This window comes from Erpetoichthys calabaricus, chromosome 12, assembly GCF_900747795.2.
Source record: "Erpetoichthys calabaricus chromosome 12, fErpCal1.3, whole genome shotgun sequence".
Lineage (NCBI taxonomy): Eukaryota > Metazoa > Chordata > Cladistia > Polypteriformes > Polypteridae > Erpetoichthys > Erpetoichthys calabaricus.
Window position 1 is genome coordinate 129,046,954 of NC_041405.2, and position 20,072 is coordinate 129,067,025.

The following is a 20,072-nucleotide window of genomic DNA, read 5'->3' on the forward strand; positions in this document are numbered from 1 at the left end:
TTTGAATTATTACCAATTTTAATTGTTTTGAAAGATCAGCAGAACCTTTCAATTTTAAGTTAAACCGTACTGGAACTCCAATGCCATATTTAGATTTGCACATTTATTACCATACAAAACATTTCAAATTCTGATTGTGAAAAATACTATCATGAAGCAAATTCCTTTCTGGAATATTTCATAATGAGTACATGTTACAGACTAAAATTCACTTGGGGTCTCACCTCTGTCTGTTTCACATCCTCACAAAGAGAGACTGGCCAGAAATTTAGGGGCTAGACTGCTTTATTCAGATGAACCATTAGGGAACTCCTCTGTTCAACTGAATAAACATGCTTCCGACTTCTCACCTCAACTGTGACAGCATCACATTACGCGGCAGGCTCTCTCGTTCTTTTCAGCCCACCTCGGGCTAATTTTTTTCACTTAAAAAAAAATAAATTCTGGATGTTGATTGTAGGAAAACAAGTACTTTGCTTCCAGCATCCTGAGCTGTCACTTTGCACATGTCGTTCATTATAACTCTGCTTCCTTTGGAGGTTTTAGCCACCCAATAGCAATAATAGAAATTAAATTAACAAGGGGCCGGAAACAGATTTGAATCTGACAATTTTAATGATGTTATACAGATTAACTTACCCAAACCACTCCAATGAGAAGGAGATGCCAATGGTTCATCCACCAGGTCTGTGCTGGATGAATCCTGCTCGGTCCACTCAAACTGTAGTGTTTCTGGGTGCCGTGGTTTTACGTGATTCGAATGCAAACCAGGCAGTTGTTTTTTCCATTGAGAAGTTCTAATACTGTCTGTCTCACTTTCATCTGGACACAGATCACCCGAGATAGAACCCACATTAAGGCCCTCTTCAGTTTCATAATCTGATGTTTCGGTGTTAGCCGAACTCTGCTCACCATCTTCTTGTTTAATATTGACACACTCCACCTGAAAGTCCTCTTGTTTAAAGCTTACAGGGTCCTGCTCCAAAAACTCTTGTTTAATGCTACCACACTCTGCCTCATCGCTCTCTTGTTTAACAAAGACAGACCATGCGTCACATTCCTGTTCACTGTAGCGATCAAGCTCCTGCTCACAGTCTTCTTCCTTAATGTGCACAGACATCAGTTCCCAGCCATTCATCGCAGGGATGGGGCTGTCCTTTGATTCAGCCTCCTCATCTTTGTGAGCACATTCCCCCTCCATGTTGAGCACCTTAGTGTTAGGCCCTGCTTTTCTTCAAACGGGGGCTCCGTCTCTAAGCAAGGAGAAATGATATAAACACATTATTACATTATGACAAAGTTTTACTACACATCTCTTTTTTTCCTTTCAAACAACATGCATGTCTAAATGACTTTAGAAGGCCGACCCTTCAACACAGTGTTAATATAAACCCTGCTTACTTCCTATCTGTATACAATGTAGGACTATTGAAATTAACAACTCACTTTACTTCACAACTTGATAAAAAAGTTTATCATCCACCAACTTTCTAATCAGCTTCTCCAGTAAAAGTTTCCAGTTAATCTGTTTAGGTAGTCTGAACCAGCTCAAATCAGTTTTTTCCCCTCTTAGAAAGGCAATCTGAACTACATTGTATGACCTGAGAACTTTCTCCAAGTGCATTTAAAAATTTATTGCCTTCACTATAAGACTTAAAGTTTAAACCATGTAATAGAAGCAATCAAGATTTCTAGAAAGGCCCAGAGGACTAAAGCAGGTCTTTCTTTTTAACACAGTGATAAGGTGCTTAGCAGGGCTTCTTTACACCTCCAGAAAACCAAATGCAAACCTGGCCATCACTTTTTTTGTGGAATTTGCAACACAAACTCAAATTCCCTCTCTGCATCCCAACAAACAACCGGTTAGATTAACTGCTGGGAATTATATTGGCTTTGTATGAGCATGTTCAGCTGCAGACTAAGATTCCATCTAAAGCTGTTTTCTTGCCACAAACTTGAAGAAGCAGATATTGTCTCCTTCCCATCATGGACCTAAATTTGGATTGTATTAAAAAAAAAAAAAAAAAAACTGATGGATAAAAGACAGATCTTACCTCATATTATATCTGTCCTGCCGTCACCATATACGTCATGAAATGCCTGAACATCATAAGGGCAATCGATCAATGATAAAATTAAAAAACAAACATCCATGGCAGTTTAGTAGGATTTAATTTCAGTCTGTTTGTTTGTGTTTTTTAACTGAACTCATGGTGTTGCACATATGGAAAATACAATATAGTGGCATATATATCAACACACACATTCAGGTATGGCTGACAAAAGTTTTTACATAAGATTATTATACTCACTAATCATCGTGCCGGAGAGTGCAGAGGAACTGCATGTTGATAAGTGCATTTAAGTAAGAATTTCACCATGCTCCGTCATGTGACAATATTGGCCGTGTAAACCTATAAACATAAGCACAAAAACATTAGGTGTAAATTTATTATGACCATTCCATCACTGAACAATTGTAGGAGAAAATTAACCTAAGATCTGAATTCTGGAAGCACATTATATGAATATAATCTATATTGTATATATCTGAATTATTAACTTTGTTAAAGTGTAAACATTCTTTGAGACATGTATTTTAGACATTTCCCAACAAAGTTATAGGACAAAAATAATAGGCAGGAAATACTTTATTTGGCACACACTTGATAAACAATGCACACATCAAAGTGTGGGTGCATGTGTTTCTGAGTTTCCACCTTCTACCTCTCCTTCAAAATTAACCAGTTATTGATGAACCCAGTAACTCAGGAATAAAACCAGTAGATGCATCACAGTACCTCCAATGAATGCTGTTCTGAAAATACTTAAACATTACTTAAACCTTATCAATAAGATGGATGGTCACCCAGCGGCAGAGCCTATTTACATACACCAATCACAGCTCAGGTTATCAACCATTGACATGGTCCTACTCCATCGCTGACCTGTGCTCATAGGCAGGCAAAAAAAAAAGTTTAAAGGACGTGTATGGAAAACCCACAGACACGTGGCGAACATACATACTACAAGTCGACAACATTTGGGACAGTAAAACTTAAGAGGCTGCAGCGCAAACCACTGCGCCAACGCACCACCCTGGCATCAACATCTCGTTCTGCAATTAAGCTGGCAGTGTTTTTTTTTTTTTTTTTAAATTAAATAGCGGCGGGCTTCGTTTAAAACGATTAGGTCCACAATAGTGGTCACGACATAATGAGGGGTATCTCAAAGTGAACCAAGATTCTGTTAACTTTAACTGGCGCAAGCAACAAACAATTAAAACACCTAAACAGTCATCAAAACAATGACATCCCACCTCCCTCAAAGTTTGCACACTTACCTCGCCTGTTCCTCACTCTAGGGTTGAAGAAGTCTCTTCACATCGGGGCTGCTCTCAGTTCCGATTCCAAACAAGCCACAATGACCACAGGACGGAAGTCCCGGCCGGTCGATTAAGGGGACTGCACATGGCTTGGTTTAAACTTCCGGCCACCGGACAACAAACATATTCGTCGTACTTCGGAGCCCGTCACAGAGCTACCACGCACTGCCAACATCTCGGAAATAAATTGTGGTAACCAGAATATGGGATGTCGGATAGGGAGCCATGAAACGTCCAATAAAAAAACAAGCGATTCTGGAGCACTTTTTAATAAACAAAACGGATAAATGCAGTAATTGAAAAGCCCTTTTTTTCTGGTTAGTATGGAGACTTCCGCTGTACTGTTCAGTTCTTAGCAATCTAGATGAGACTCGGGATGTAATTGGCGGCGCATTGGCACTTTGTCCAATCACATTTCTGGAATTCTATCAGTTTCTTGTCTGTTGAGACACGCATTCCTTTTTGTCCCGCCTTATCACCCGTATGTGGAATCTATGGCACAACAATGCCCCGCCTATCACGACGAACTGCAGGATATAATTGGCGGCTCCTTGAGACCTGGCGAGGCTACTCGTGCCTTACGTAATCGGTTCCATCTTAGGGATGAAGTTGATGTTAACAAATGCCGTAATTTACACCTAACCATGAACCGTAGAGTACACGTAGCTTTAAGAAAACACATTTTGGAACTGCAAGAACTGGTTAGAATACAAGCTTCACCATACTGTTTGTAATTGTTGGTTATTGAACATTTCATCTTTGTATGTCTATTAATTTATTTTTCAAACGCACCTGTTGCATCTCTGGGTCCTTCCTGGGGAACAATAGTCCACGCACCATTACTAAGGATTGCTTAGTAATCTGTGTCTGCTGCACTTCTTCATTGTACAGTGTGCTTGTATGATAAGTTTTGATTTGTCTGCCGTAGTAGGACAAGCAAGAAACTCCATTCATTTTACTGTTAAGTATAAGGACAATACATTGACCCTGTATATCAGGAAACATGTCTGTTAAACCATGCACATTGGCTATTCTAGGATTATTATTCATTTATCCAAAAAATACTCTGGTGAGTTCCACCTCAAACCATAAATAACTCTATGCAATAAACTATTTGGCCATTTTGAGGTATGTGGACTCCAACTTGGCAGCAGCCATTCTTTTTGTTGGGGAATTGCTTATCATTCATCAGTCACTGGATTAACCAACAGGATAGAAGTGGAGTGAACATTAAAGAAAACAGGCACAAGGAATGTGAATTTGGTTAAAAAAAAAAAAAGTAAAAAGTCCCTTTACTTTTATCGCTTGTAATATATTGGAAGTCCCCACCCCATAAACTTTGGAGTAGTCCTTTAAACTCTAGAAAAAGTCTTGGCAACCATTAGCTGGCCCCAGTGCTGATGTGGAAGTGCAAGGCATTGAGTTACCTGTAACAAGAGATTGGTTCATGCAATATAAAAGCCAGCATTCATCCATATGCATGAAGTATTTTAGATGGTGCTGAGTTTGCATTAAAGCTTGCTTCCAATCTCATTTATATTACATTAATGTGGATAAAACACAAGCTATTTCTTACTGGTTAGTATTAAAGCCACCTCATATAACCTGTTTCTATAAATGGTGGCATGATGTAGAACTTGGATGTTTGCAAAGCATCTGCTTCCCCATCGAACACTGTAAAGTCAGATGTTGATATTGTTGTGTTCCAGTTCTTAGGATCACATAGTTGTCTACTGTTGCTTGTGAGAGATGATTATAATTTACAATAGCAAGGAGACGCTTTTGGCTAATTGATAGTGTTACCTCCATGCTGCACAATAATACATCATCGCATTTTTGTAACAATAGTAGATAGCCCCCTGTGAGGCTGTATTCGAAAGGCAAGCTCCAAAATGGGATAGATGGCTGGAATATCCTGCCTGGCTTCATAAGACAGCTATCACATTGCATCTGTCATCCTCATGTTATGACAAATGTTTATAAGACTGAAGTTTATAATTAAATATATGCTAGCATTTTGGTGGGTGCTTTGCACATTGTGAGGAGTTGTGTAATGTTACATAATGATCGGTCTTCTTGTTACATAAGCGTAATACACATCATTCAGTCTCCAAGTGTCTGCCTATCCTACTCCAGACAGCTGGTCCCAGACGTCTTGTTGCCTTCGTTGTGTCCATTATGCCACCAAGTAGGCATGTACCAACTTTGCCCAAAGGCTCATCAGATGTTTTAAAAGCTTACGTATCTGTCTGAGTATTGTGCTTGGTTAAAGTTACACTTGCTTTTATCTACTTTTAAGGGTGTTGATTTTCGTTTCAAATTTTCTTTTCAACCAAACCTTTACCTGGCCTTCATTTTTACTGAGATGGCTGAGCTTGGTCTGCACACTGCGCAGCACACCACTGTGTGTGTGTTTTACTTCACTTCAAATGGAGTGATGTGTTTTTAAGGCTGGCTCCTTTCATGCATCCTGCTCTACCAGGATAGTCAGTAGTCCCACAACCGTGATGTGAATAAGTGAGGTAGAAAATGGAAGAATGAATGCAGAGTCAAAAGACAAACGTTTTTGTCTTTTTCATTTTTGTGGATTTTTCTGAATTGCTTAGATTAATTATTTCAAAAAATACTAAGTGGAGTTCAGTATTCATCATATCTTAAATTTTAAATGTGGTAATCATGAATGTACAATAAAATATTTGCGATTTCATTTGTCGGATGACCTCAGTCATTGTTACTTTTCATCTTCTAGTTTTGTTTTATATTTTGCAGTAGTATATGGCCCCTGACAACTGCAAAAACATGTATACACACAGGGCACAGTGTCTGCCTTTTTGAAGCAAACCTGTATTCCATGTGTCTTATTAATATGCACTGATGTCTATCATTTATATGTAACTCAATAATTAAATTGCTGTTTGTTTTAGTACAGGCATAATTGGCAGGTTTCAGAAGATTTGCTCACCAGCATCACTTTTGTTCTTATCTGTCAGGTAATTTTTATTTCTTTTGTATGCAAAAGTGCTGCAAATCTGAGTTATGGTCCTGTTTATTGTTTAATCAGAATTAGTATTGTATCACTATTTACCACTTAACCCAGGGGTCGTTGAAAGTAGAACAATCAAGGATCTGGAATTCCTCTTTTTATTACTACTGACAAATTACATTTTTATGAATATTATGAAACCTTATGAATGAGTCTTATTACTTCCATTACAAGTCAGGCCTCTGGCAAGATCAGTGTGTGGTTAGCAGATAGGACACCAGCTGTCTACAAACCTAAAAGCAAATCTTATTTATAATATTAAATGGAAAAAACAAAATTATATAATTGGACAGACATTTTGGACAGACTCAAAGACAAGGGGCTTCTGGGTCCGAACAGAAATTGTGCCCCCCCCTCCTACAACCACACCAGTTCTACAGTCACGTTGAATAAGTGTGTAATCATATGCCAATTTTTAAAATATTTATAGGATATCAAACAGAAGCAAATAACCATTATGCCAGTGGAGTAGGTATCACATATAGAACAATAACATGTGCTTTGATTATCATGCTTTACATGAAGAGGTGACATTTACAGAAAAAATACAACAGCCTAATACATGTTTTACATTCAATATTAAAACACACATGCGGTAAAATTCCATGACAACAAAATCCGAACTAACACAAATCGGCAAATAAAATGATCATTGTTTGGCTGCCCTCCTTCTCCTTAAAACTCAAAGCCCCTTTAAGATATGTTTAACTGTACTTCAGGTAATGTATTAAAATAATTTTCTTAAACACGTTAGATTATCTTTTCCCAGTAATGGCGCACTGCACAATAACGTGCAGTGAATACACGTGACTTGAGCGTTCCTAGTTTTCCTTCTCTGTGTGTTTACCATTCGTTTGCTCAGAGGTTGATGCGCTTGCTGCTTCCTGAGCAGCTCTTCTTTTCTCCACCCTAGCGGCCCGCTTCTTCTCTTCTTTCGTTGGCATCTTTTCACGTTAAAACTGATTAAGTGAGTGTTTGTGTTGCGATTACTTTGTACATTTTCTTTAATTTTTTCACTTAAGATGGCACTTAAGTCTTCAATCTGCATCAAGAATGATTTAAGATTATGAAGAGGTAGGGGAAGTGACGGCGAAGGTGGTAGGGAATGAGAATGGCGCCCGTACACATGCGCCGCATGGCCGCCCTGCTGCCCCCTGCCGAGAGTTGATTTTACAATAAAATAAAATAAAAATAAAAAGAGGAATAACATTGGAGGTCAATCGTCACCCCGAAAGCGGATAGTAGACTTCATGTAGTATACGCGTATCAAATTTCAGGCCAATACGTCAAATGGTTTGAGAGCTACAGGTGGATTTAAAATCCTGGACAGACAAACGAACAGCCACGGTAGCGTACTATATATAAAGATGGCAGAGAAACTCATTTTATAACAACAGGAAATTTGATATATTAACAGTGAACTGCATGTGAGGCCATGATATGATGTCTCAAATGGATTCTTCATTACATTGTAGGACAGATTCCAGGCCATTCTCGAATATCTCAGATATATTTTCAAGATATCTTATTTCTGTTTCTATGATATATTTGAAATAGTGTGGTTCCTGTTCATCTTGTGATTTCCTAATACTTTTAATAGATTAAATCCATTTAGACATATTGAAAAATGACAGAAAGTCTTATTTATAATATCAGAATTTTTGTAGTTCATTATTTTAACATCCCAAAATAATATGAGATATCTAAATGTAATTCTAAAAGCTCATTAACTTTGATTTTAAAAAACGAGTTCATTCATGATGTTCACTGAAAATGTAATTGACATGAAAGTGCATACAAGGCACCTTGAAATACATTAAGGGTGTCTTAAACTGAACACAGTGCCATAATAAAAAATCCTGCTCTGTTGTAATATGCGCAATAGCGGGTGTGTGGCCAGGTCCACCGTCAATTATAACAGACAAAGGTGACTGTGGACCCCCAGACACTTATATTTTCTAGAGATGCTTCTAACTGGAGTTTTTATCTTACTGTCCTTCATTGTCAACTGTCCACATCTCAAATATAATATTTTGTTAGTATTCAATAATGTTCGCCAGTCAGAATTGTTCTGTTTCACCCTGTGTTTATTATCATCTGTTGTTTTATGTGTGTACATTATATGCTTTTTAAATTCTGTAGTCAATATTTTGTAAGTAAAATTGTCACAGAGCTCTGAGCTTGCACTCAGTGAAAAGCTCCATACAAAAATTAGTTGAATGAACTGACAATGTATTTAAGGATATCCTATTAACTGGTACTGCATGTATAATTCAGTTTAATAAAACTTCATCCGCATTTCAGGATATCAAAAAAATATCAATTTTCAGATAGCCCTATAAATGCTAATTTGGCTCACCACATGATTCAGCCATGTATTTAAGAAGTGCAATAACTTTGGTGTCAGTTAAATCATATTGAAAAAAAATGAAGTTAAATTGTCCATTAGCAAACTGAAAATGATGAAAGTAAGCATTGCCTTCTGTGATTCTGTTTATTTTTACATACAGTAGGACACCTCAAAACCTTGAGCAAAGTCAGTAATATTCAAAAAGTCAATGTTATTCTAACAATGGATGTAGTGTTTATGTTGTCATTTTTGTACTTGAGTGCAGTTGTTGAAGTTTCAACCAAACACAGACGATCAGATAAAAAGACTGCATGCAAGAGAAGACAGTTTGAAAATAATTACCAATTAAAATGGTAAGTCTCTTAAACATGTAAGTAATTAATGTAATGTACATGTATTTTTACATGAATTTATGCAGTTTACATGAATACCATTGTACACCTGACCAAGATACAGTATGTGAGACCAGAAATGGGGCTTATTGTTAAAAGAGAGTGCTTCCCTGGTATCTTTCCACACTTAATCCCAAAGATACTGGATTTATCAAAATAAGTGACTTTATTATAAATACAGTGGCAAGCAAATGTATTCAACCCCTTTTAAATTCCTTATAATTTTCTGTATGACAAAAGATTTGTACATATATTTATCTACTCAGTATTTTAGTGTGAACTCTTATGCTGTAACAATACATTTCCAAAGTCAAAATAAACCATTTTCTGTAGATACTTAACTGAAGAAGAAAAGCTGAAAAGTTAGTGTTCCCGTAAGTATTTAAACCTCTGTGTCTTGGAAGCTCCAAGTTTACACAAATAACAAATTAACCACAAAAGACACAAAGCTGACAGTCATTTGACCATCATTAAACATAATAAGGTACCCCTTGTGAGTCCTTTAAATCTCTCTGGATATTAAAAGCACCCTTTGTAAGGGCCATAGTCTTTATTGGACAATCACTGCAAAAATGAAGACAAAGGAGCATTCTGCTGATATGAGAAACAAAGTCATTGAAATGCACAAAGCAGGAAATGGCTACAAAAATATTGAAGAGAATGTCATGTTAAGTACTGTTAGATCCATCATCAGAAAGTGGAAGGTTCACCACAGCACCCAGACTCAAAATAGAACAGGCCGTCCATCAAAACTAAACATCAGAGCATGACGTTGACTGGTGAGAACACCACTGTAAATAGTATGCAATACTATAAATAGAAAAAAATAAAAGGGACTCCTGGCTACCCGAAAGAACCTAGGCTAACAGAGGTCTTGAAAACTTTCTCTACCATTTTGGGAAGCTTGCTCACCAGTACCACGAAAGTTCTTTTAACTCTCTGTTTTACCCCTGATGATTACTCTTCTGGCCAGTTCTCCCTTGACTTTACATTCACAGAAGCTCTAACCTAATATGTCTTTAGACTAATTTCCAGGGTCACTTCTAGGCTTAAGGTAGCCCACTTTGTCTCCCAGGACATTTCCAGTGACTCTGCGTGTACCTATACTAGTGAGCTCTATGTAGCACTAAAGGGTCAGACAGCCTTCTGCTGTCCATTATTTTAAGAACAAGCTTCTGTTCCCCCAGTGAGAGACTGCATGCTGCCCCTTTGTGATTTTGACTTGCATCACATTTGAAATACAGTGTCAGCCTGGTTTCATCTATTTCAGATTGGAACCCTGTGCTGCAACCTTTCTGCCTGAAGGCTTTGAGGCCAAATGTTGGTCCTCCATGGCTTTGCTTTTCTTCCTGAACCCCTGGCATTAACCATGTCAAGTGCCCTTTATCATTCTGGGGGTGTATTGTGTATTTTCCTCCCAGAATATTACTCTGTTCTTGGCAGTTTCCTCTTCAGGAACACCACAAATAACATCTCTAGCACCTTATATTGATATTCCTACAAATCTTCCCACACTTTCCTTTCACTGGCAGTTTAGTTTTATTTCTTTTTATTTCTTTTTTTTTTTTGGTGACTTTTTGCAGGAATTTGTGTTACTCTGGGCAGGGCATCAGGGCATCGACATTCTGCTATCATATAATCTTCTGAACATCTAGTGCAAGTTACCAGCTGGACTTCTGGTCCATGCAGTGATTGCCAATATCTTATTGTGATTGATTACAAGTAGTAAGCCTGAATATTCAAATGGTCTACTTAAATATATAGGTCTGAGAGAGACTAGACATACACATCTGTGTCAGTCTCAGGTGTTGCAGGGCTGTTGTGACTACATGATTTAATTTCAGCCACTTTACAAATTAGTAACCAGATACTTCTGCTTATTCTGTCAAATAAGATCTGTGACAGACATTTCAAAGTAGTTACACTCACTAATCAAGGCGCCAAAGACTGGCAACATGCTAAATGTGTTGATTACCACATGCAAGTAAGAATTTCACTTTACTCTGAACACATGACAATACTGACCCTATAAGCTTATAATGGGGCATTTTACCCCATTTCAGTTTTTTGGACTTTTTCTTTAAAATAGAAACTAATTTGTTTAATAGCATACCTTTAATGTTCCTAAATCAAGCTTTGCTCATTTAAAGCAAGAAAAATGCAATTGTTATTTGAGTCTTTTTAAGTGTGTAGATCAGGCCGATACCATGTGATTATGTCTATGGATGGGGGGCATCTGGGGATGTTGGCTTATAATGATTTGTTGTGGCTGTGCTAAATTGGATATATTTTTCTTAAATGGGTATATGAACATTTCAATTATTTACAAAAAGCTGCTTTCATATATAAAGTAGAGTTCAGATGAAATCTCCAGTCAAGTTTTATTTTGGTTGCCTAACACAAAGGTATGTGAGGCATCTTGTCTCTCTTCTTCAGTCTGAAGGAGATTTCAGATTTCATTTTGTCAGCTCAAATCGTTTATTAATTATAGAGTGTGTTGCCTTTTCTAGCGTGAGTGTATTTCTCTCCATGTTGGGCAAGCTGGGGTTCAGATGGGCAATGCCTGCTGGGAGCTTTATTGCCTGGAACATGGTATCCAGCCAGATGGGCATATGCCGGTTGGCAAGGCTCTTGGAGGAGCAGACCACTCGTACGACACTTTCTTCTATGAGTCAGGAGCTGGCACACACAATCCCCGAGCTGTGTTTGTGGATCTGGAACCAACTGTAATTGGTGAGTCCTGCTTCCTTTTAGTCATGCCATAAATAGTTATTCGGGAATTTACTGTTTAAAGTGCCACAGAAGAGCCTTGATGACATGCAGGAAGGACAGTATCAGCATTCACCACATCAGAAATGACCAGTAGTATACCCAAAAAATAAATAAATCAGTGTTTTGAATCCTACACTCACATGTGTGAACTGGTTGATATAGATGGATAGATACTCTAGGTATAGATGTTGATTATCCAGGTTCCTGCTATGTGCCGAGTGGTACTAGAATGGGCTATAGCTGTCCACATTACTGAAATAGGACCAAGAATGTTCAATAAATGGGTGGTTTGCCAGACTCAGCAGAAGAAATGCTACATGCTGAATGAAAAGTCAAACACAAGAAGGCATCTGTGTTGCCGTTGTTGTTGATCCTGTTTATTTCTAGCAGGACTGAGAACAAGGTTGGAGCCAGCACTGGATGAGGTGGCAGCCCAGGGCATTCAGACATGCACACACTTTCATAAGGGGACAGTACAGAGTCTCTTTACAAGACAATTAACATACTTAAAGCTGGATTACACAGAGCAGAATTCATGCGGACATAAAGAGAATGTGCAAATTCATCCTAGACAGCCCAAAATGAAATCTTAAACTACAGTTGTGGCACTATATGGCAGCAGAGCCAATAACCGGAATCGCCCCCTACAAGAGACAATACTTCAGTTTTAAAATTAATCCTTAGTTGGGTAATTAATGCATTCTGACTTTTAGGAATCTGGGCAGTATGAAAAATGACTACTTTTCTACTTTCTTTTCTTGGCATTTAAATACACTCTTCCCAGAGTATCTGGGTTTTGAAGCTGTAGCACATGACATTTCAGATCTTTCAGCCAGGGTTTATTGCCTCTCATTGCAGTCTGAATGTTTTCCTATAATCATTCACTACAATTTGTTATGTTTACTTGCAGATGAAGTACGCAAAGGGACTTATCGACGTCTGTTTCATCCAGAGCAGCTTATCTCGGGCAAAGAAGATGCTGCTAACAACTTTGCCCGTGGGCACTACACCATTGGCAAGGAAGTAATTGAGCTGGTGCTTGATCGCATTCGTAAACTGGTGAGTACAGATATGGCAACGGAATACGCGCAGACTACTGAATCATTTAACAGATGTGAAAAAAGAAAACAAGAATCGAATATATGAAAAATACATCTATTGAAACCAAAACAAATTAATTTAAACTACATTCTGATACTAGAAAAATAAATATAGAGTTAGATAAATGTAGATAAAAGTTAAGTAGGTATAATAAAATATGCATCTATGATATATCATTAATTAAAAAAGAACAAATTGGTATTAGTGGGTGTAGCGCTGCTGCCTCGCAGTTGGGAGATCTGGGGACCTGGGTTCGCTTCCTGGGTCCTCCTTGCGTGGAGTTTGCATGTTCTCCCCGTGTCTGCGTGGGTTTCCTCCGGGCGCTCCGGTTTCCTCCCACAGTCCAAAGACATGCTGGTTAGGTGGATTGGCGATTCTAAATTGGTCCTAGTGTGTGTTTGGTGTGTGGGTGTGTTTGTGTGTGTCCTGCGGTGGGTTGGCACCCTGCCCGGGATTGGTTCCTGCCTTGTGCCCTGTGTTGGCTGGGATTGGCTCCAGCAGACCCCCGTGACCCTGTCTTCGGATTCAGCGGGTTGGAAAATGGATGGATGGATGGTATTAGTGGGCTCCATTCAAACAAACATTAGGGGGCGCGATTAAATCTGTTATGAAAACTCGGGTCGCAAATACTTAAAGGTTGAGAAATGCTGCACTAAAACCATATAGCGACATCTAAATTTTTTGTCACATGTTAACCTTCAGCTGTCCTCCACAGGCTGATCAGTGTACTGGGCTGCAGGGATTCCTGATCTTCCATAGCTTTGGAGGTGGCACTGGCTCTGGCTTTGCTTCTCTTCTCATGGAGCGTTTGTGTGTGGATTATGGAAAGAAGTCTAAATTGGAGTTTGCGATCTATCCAGCTCCTCAGGTAAAATTAGAGGGGCTTCAATCACCTTTTCTATCACAGTTTTTACGTAACTCCTTACTGTAGGGGATTCATGAAGTTGACAGTGCATGGTGCACTTCTTTCAGAGACTTTTTGTATGTTGAATACTTTCAGAACCTGGTCACATTGTTATAAAACTTAGTGAAAAAAGCAGAAAACTTGGGGAGAAAACAAAAACTGAAGTAATAATACAGGTAGGAATCAGGGAAACCAGAAAAGACAAAGCAAACTCCTCATTAAAACCCAAACAGCAAATCAGATTTGATACGTAGCAAAAGTTCTTAAATCTTCATTGTTTTTCTTGCCCCAGCTTACTCTAACAAACAGTATAGCTTTGCGGAGTCAATATTGTCATTTATACCAGGCCAGGTGAAATTCTTACTTGCATGTGCTAATCAACATTCAACACGTCACCACTCTCAGGCTCTATGATAAGAGATTAGAACCATCTTACTTTAAAACGTCTGTCTTCCTTACATAATAAAATGCAGAACATTTGTTATTAGCTGACAGACAGAATAGGGAAATGTATATTTTTCATATTAGGGTGTAAATCTTTTTACAATTTAAGGCATTACAAAATTAATTCTCCACACGCACTCCAAATTATTCTATAATGTGGAGTCCTGCATTGTTGTAAAAATCCTTTCAATAATGGAGCCAACAAAAAGCATCACTGAACAGTAAGGATAAGAAAAAAAAGCAGACTAGTTACCAATATTACAGGTAATTTGTTTGGGAAACAGACTGAAAGAAAAGGAAATAGGACGTTCAATGTTTTTTGGAGAATATTGCAATAACACTTTTCAATGCATAAATCTGAAACCTTACTTGACTTTCACTTTTATCTGGCTGATAGGTCAAACAACAAAAAAGAATCTTCTTGAGCACCAACAGGGTTTGGAGATTGAAAATGTTAATTTGACAAGGTTTATTAATCCCTCAACAACTCCTTCCTAAAATGTAAATATGTGCACTGTATAACAAATAGGAAAACACCACAAATGCAAAATGGAGGGTGTCTTCTTAAAGAAATATGAGACACCTCTATATGTATTGGTTTTACAAAAAAAAAAAAAAAAAAACTATCCAATGCAATAATGAGTTAATATGCCATGTAACTGGTAACAGGGATAGTGACTATAAATAAAATGGCTGCAGACATGCAGAAGGAGTGACATGCAGGTTGGTGTCTGCTAAAAACAACTAGCCAAATTTAAGGTTGTAAAGGTAAATAATAGTAAACCATGCTAAGAAATGCTTAAAAATAGTGTGGATAGAGTCCCAAAGTGCTAAAACATTAATTAATCACAGGAATGGGTTCAAAATATCAAGTGTCGAATCAAAACAGGCATTAAGTGTCAAAAGAAAGCTAGAAATCTAGTAGCCTGCTGTATAATAATTGCTCATAATGAAACTCAATGGAAACATCTGTCCATGCTCATTCTGACAGGTATCTACAGCTGTGGTAGAGCCCTACAACAGTGTCCTGACCACACACACCACCCTGGAGCACTCTGACTGTGCCTTTATGGTGGACAATGAAGCCATTTATGATATATGCAGAAGAAATTTGGACATTGAGCGACCCACCTACATCAATCTCAACCGACTCATTGGGCAGATTGTGTCCTCCATCACAGCTTCTTTACGCTTTGACGGTGCCTTGAATGTGGATTTGACTGAGTTCCAGACAAACCTGGTGCCATATCCCCGCATTCACTTTCCTCTAGTTGCTTATTCCCCAGTTATATCTGCAGAAAAAGCCTACCATGAACAGCTCTCTGTGGCTGAGATCACAGCGTCTTGTTTTGAGCCTGCAAATCAAATGGTGAAGTGTGACCCTCGCCATGGGAAATACATGGCCTGTTGCATGCTCTATCGTGGGGATGTAGTGCCCAAAGATGTGAATTTTGCTATTGCTGCTATGAAAAACAAAAGAAGCATCCAGTTTGTAGACTGGTGTCCTACTGGATTCAAGGTAAGTCAGATAGTGTTGTTCTGTATTTGAATAGCTAAAACTAGTGATAGTTGATAAATGGAAACCCATACAGTGGTGGATTTCACTTGTATTTATATTGGGAACAGTAAGAACCATTTTAATAATTAGTTGTTCATCAAACATATTAACATCACAGACCTTAATTAAGCACCTATACTACTTGGAATTATATTGCACTGAGTCAAGAGAAGGAACAATTAGTTGCTCTGTAGACATTAGAATTTAAAGAGTCAACTCCTACAGCCCCATAATCCCATTCTAGGTTGGAGTGAATTACCAGCCACCAACTGTAGTTCCTGGAGGAGATCTGGCCAAAGTGCAGCGTGCCGTCTGTATGTTGAGCAACACAACTGCCATTGCAGAGGCCTGGGCCCGCCTGGATCACAAGTTTGATCTGATGTATGCGAAACGAGCCTTCGTGCACTGGTATGTGGGAGAGGGCATGGAAGAAGGTGAGTTCTCAGAGGCCAGAGAAGATCTGGCAGCTCTGGAGAAGGATTATGAGGAGGTAGGTATTGATGTAAATGATGACGATAACGAGGAGGATGAATATTAAGCCTGAATTGAGAAAAGTATAAGCTCAATAAGTTATTAGGCAAATCTTAAGAATTCTGATATCATAGTTACCGTTTGACTACACAGGTGTGGTTTTGAAGTAGCTTAGAGAACTGCATGGAATGCATTACTAATTTATTTTTTAACGTTTGCTTATATTTAAAGGGGTTACTAATTTTTATTTATTTTAATTTTTATTTATGATTGCTTATATTTTTGTCGGTTGTCATCATAAAGGAGTTCTGTTCCAATAGCCCTCATAATTTGGAGGGTAACTGGTCAACCCACGATACCAATCAAAAGTTTGGACACACTCGGATATTTTCATGTTTTTAATTGAAATTGATGCCTTTATTTATAAAATACCATTAAATTGTTTTTAAAATACAGTCAAGACACATTAGTGTTGCTAATAGCTATTACTGTTTGAAATTATCAATTTTTACCTATTATACACATACAGTATGACTGCAAAGCTCCATTTTCAGTAGTCGTTTCTTCAGTGTCATAACTGTAGCTCCTGTAAAAACATAAAATGATGTAATTGAACAAAATGTATGTGTGTAAGTACAGAAAATAGGACAGAATGATCAAACTTGTTTGTGTTTTGCGTATGTGACAAAAAGCATATATACTTTCTGGAAGTTTTCTTTCAATGATGTGTGTGACAAGAAAATATACCTTTAGGGTAAAGACTTTACCAATTGGAATAATACAAAATGAGTCAGGACGCTATTTTTATTGCTTACGTGGTCAACGATCAGGAGACTAGAAAGGTATAAAAGAGCAAGGATATCTGCGCTCGAGGCAGATGAAGTGCGGTGTCCTAGGACTGTATTTCTCTGTCATTTTACCCTTGCCTGGTATGTATCAATAAAAGGTTTTTACTAATTTTAATTTTCTTCTCTGTCTTCAGTCACAAAAAGTGTCCACACTCCCTTAGCTTATCTTTAATTTAAAATTTGAATTGGTTACTAAAGAAATCTTTGTAATTGCATTAGCGCCACTGAAACCTGTCATTCTGTACACTTTCCTATGAGAAGTGGGCAAGGCCCAGATGGGTAACTGCATAAGAGAATAAGGACATCAGAGAGTGTAGTGTGAGAAACAAAACACTTATAGGTCCTGAGTTGGTTTCTTCCATTTTCTCTCCTGGTTAGAACCAGTTTAATTGTTGAGAGAAGAGACAAACATCAGCATAAAATCTTCACAATTTCTTGGCAATCTGTCACATTGAATAGCCTTCATTATGCGAAATAAATAAATAGAATAAAATATGAGATAGACTGACATGTTTCTTGAGGAAGCTGTTTTATTTTCACCATGTCTGAACCCAAAAATAAACTTTAGGAATGTTGGTATCTTGTAACTGAAGTAAACAGAGTAACAGTTTTTAGTGATGCTATCTCAATTACAAATGCACCGCTAATAAACAATTAGCATTGATACCTGGTTTATTAAGGTTAAGATATGGAAGTTGACCGTTAATGTTAATCTTAAACAATGATACAACACCTTTGACGTTAACCACCAATGTTTATTCAACTCCCTTGCACGGCTCACACTGGCTCATACTCACCAGAAAGCCCACTCACTTGAAACCCTGGCTGTACTCCTCACAATAGGGATGTAGTACCGTAATATTACAAACAGAAGCGCATAAATAAGATATAGAACTTAACAACTCTCATCTCTTTCTCTTTTTAAAGAAATAAAAATTGCAAAACATGCATTAATTTCACCTTATATGCACAGTAGAACTAATAATACCCAAACTCTAAAAAAAAATGGTTATACTATTCACTTATTATGCCATATTCCTCCTTTAAGTGCCTTTAAAAGTACAAAAGGAGATGTCCCTTTTTTGTTAGACAGTCGGCAATCTGCTCCTTTGCAGGAGACCACAAAACACATCTGCCAAAGAGTAGTTGTCTGGAACACAAATGACCTGAAGAGTATTTTATCTTGAGTCACTGTCAATAAGCTTTGAAAAAAGTGTAGAAAGAAAGATTGCACTATTAATGCCATCAGACATTACCAATGTTTCTCCTGCCAAAGTACTATGTACTACTTTTTTTGGTTCTTTTCTACTACCAAGAAAGGGTGTGAGAACCATCCTTCCTCTCCTGCCAAGATAATGAAGTGTTTGCCACCATCAGGAAGATTCCCAAATGAGGTGTCGCTGAAAACAACTAAGCTCAATGACTCTTCATGGCCACTTTCACAAAATTAATTTTGTGAATGATCTTGTTGGCATTGTTGTGGATAGTTTGTGTAGTAGCATGTTTTGTGCTGGATGCTAAAATGTAGGCATCAAACATTATATCAGGTCTGCTTTGTCTGGCAACCAAGAAAATCTGCCTTATTTTTGACTTTAGTTATTCCAGTGCAAGTGCACTGGGGATAGGAGGGGGGTGGCATCCCATTTCATGGTTCTAGAAGGTTCAATGATTCAACTGTGACTCCTGTCTTCTGCATGACCTCCTTTACTTTATTGTACCAGTAAAGTGATACAACTGTGAGACCATACATACATTTTTGGAGCATCCATAGTTTTCCTACACCTTTTGCCTCAGTAGGTGGATGAATATAAGTATCTCACTTTCACAATGGTCATCAAATTTTTCTTTATCTAAAATGTTCACACAGTAGTGACCAGAGCTGGTTAATTCAAGAGTCACTGGCTGATTAAAAATCACTGCTTTATTGTTCTCCATGTCTAAAAATGTTCATACTCTTGGCAACAATGGGATGAAAGCTAGAGCCACGTCTGTTTTAATGCTACATCATGTTTGTCCAGTCTTTGCATGAATTTTCACTAGTTTGGTGGGATGCACAATTTTGCTATCTCCAAATTTAAAAGCTCTGCTGCTTGAAATGTTTGAATCCAGCAGCTTTTTTACTCCATTCTTGTTAAGCTGACTAATGTTGTTGCCTAACCATTTCTCTCCATAGACTGTGCGTGTGCACCCAATATCAATTACAGCTAATCCTAAAGAGTCTACCAAAAACAAATGTTTGAGTTGGATTCCTTTATAATGTTGCATTCTTCAGTGTTGTCTGTTCTTTTTGTATTCCTCTGTTATTTTAACATGTTCATTTTCATTTGGGAAGTCTTTAGCCCAGTGGTAAGTGGTCTGACAAATAATGCACTCTGATCTCTACCACTTAGTGCCTGGTAATGGCGACCTCTTCTGGCTACTTTGTAAATGCAACCTGCTGTGTTGTTTTTGAGTTGTGAAATGCAGTTTCTTGTGTGACAGTAATGCCCATTGTTACCAGACATGCATTTTCTTCAAAAATTCTCTTTAGTACCGATTTCGTCAAAGCAAAAGTAAGCTGCATACACGCCGTTAATGCTAGCCGCCTTTCATTTGTAACTAAATATGCAGTGTCCAACATCTTAGATTAAATTAGATAATTTATTTATAAAAGCGCATTAGCAGATTAATAAAACAACCATTTATAACATTCATCACAATCCCATTATACATAGTGAAAGGTGGAAGAAAACAAGAAGGTTTTAAGCCAACTTTTAAAAACCTCGATTGAGGATGAAGACCTGATGTGCAGAGGCAAGTCATTC

General features: G+C 37.9%; 3 protein-coding genes across 3 annotated transcripts in view; 2 read left to right on the plus strand and 1 right to left on the minus strand.

Moving 5' to 3' along the window:
* LOC114663155 (zinc finger protein 845-like) overlaps positions 1 to 4,212 on the minus strand; it is a 52,312-nt gene extending 48,100 nt beyond the window's left edge. The window contains exons 1-3 of the mRNA XM_051935407.1: positions 3,344 to 4,212; positions 2,309 to 2,414; positions 640 to 1,245 (exon numbers count right to left, since the gene is read on the minus strand). Coding sequence (XP_051791367.1) covers positions 640 to 1,201 — 562 coding nt within the window. The 5' untranslated portion in view covers positions 1,202 to 1,245; positions 2,309 to 2,414; positions 3,344 to 4,212. The remainder of the gene's footprint in view (positions 1 to 639; positions 1,246 to 2,308; positions 2,415 to 3,343) is intronic.
* LOC114661546 (uncharacterized) overlaps positions 1 to 20,072 on the plus strand; it is a 245,107-nt gene that overhangs the window by 164,825 nt on the left and 60,210 nt on the right. The gene's annotated exons all lie outside the window — the stretch shown is intronic.
* On the plus strand, positions 11,687 to 16,487 carry LOC114662602 (tubulin alpha-8 chain-like). The gene is made up of 5 exons (XM_028816168.2): positions 11,687 to 11,903; positions 12,853 to 13,001; positions 13,759 to 13,911; positions 15,383 to 15,910; positions 16,194 to 16,487. Exons 1-5 carry the CDS (start codon positions 11,723 to 11,725, stop codon positions 16,485 to 16,487), a joined length of 1,305 nt encoding a protein of 434 aa, XP_028672001.1. The 5' UTR covers positions 11,687 to 11,722.

Bases quoted from the DNA above. Each gene is read 5' to 3' on its own strand.
- LOC114662602 (XM_028816168.2), top strand. From the start codon at position 11,723: ATGGGCAATGCCTGCTGGGAGCTTTATTGCCTGGAACATGGTATCCAG. The intron at 11,904-12,852 runs GTGAGTCCTGCT...GTTTACTTGCAG, and splicing joins TCTGGAACCAACTGTAATTG to ATGAAGTACGCAAAGGGACT. The intron at 13,002-13,758 runs GTGAGTACAGAT...TGTCCTCCACAG, and splicing joins TTGATCGCATTCGTAAACTG to GCTGATCAGTGTACTGGGCT.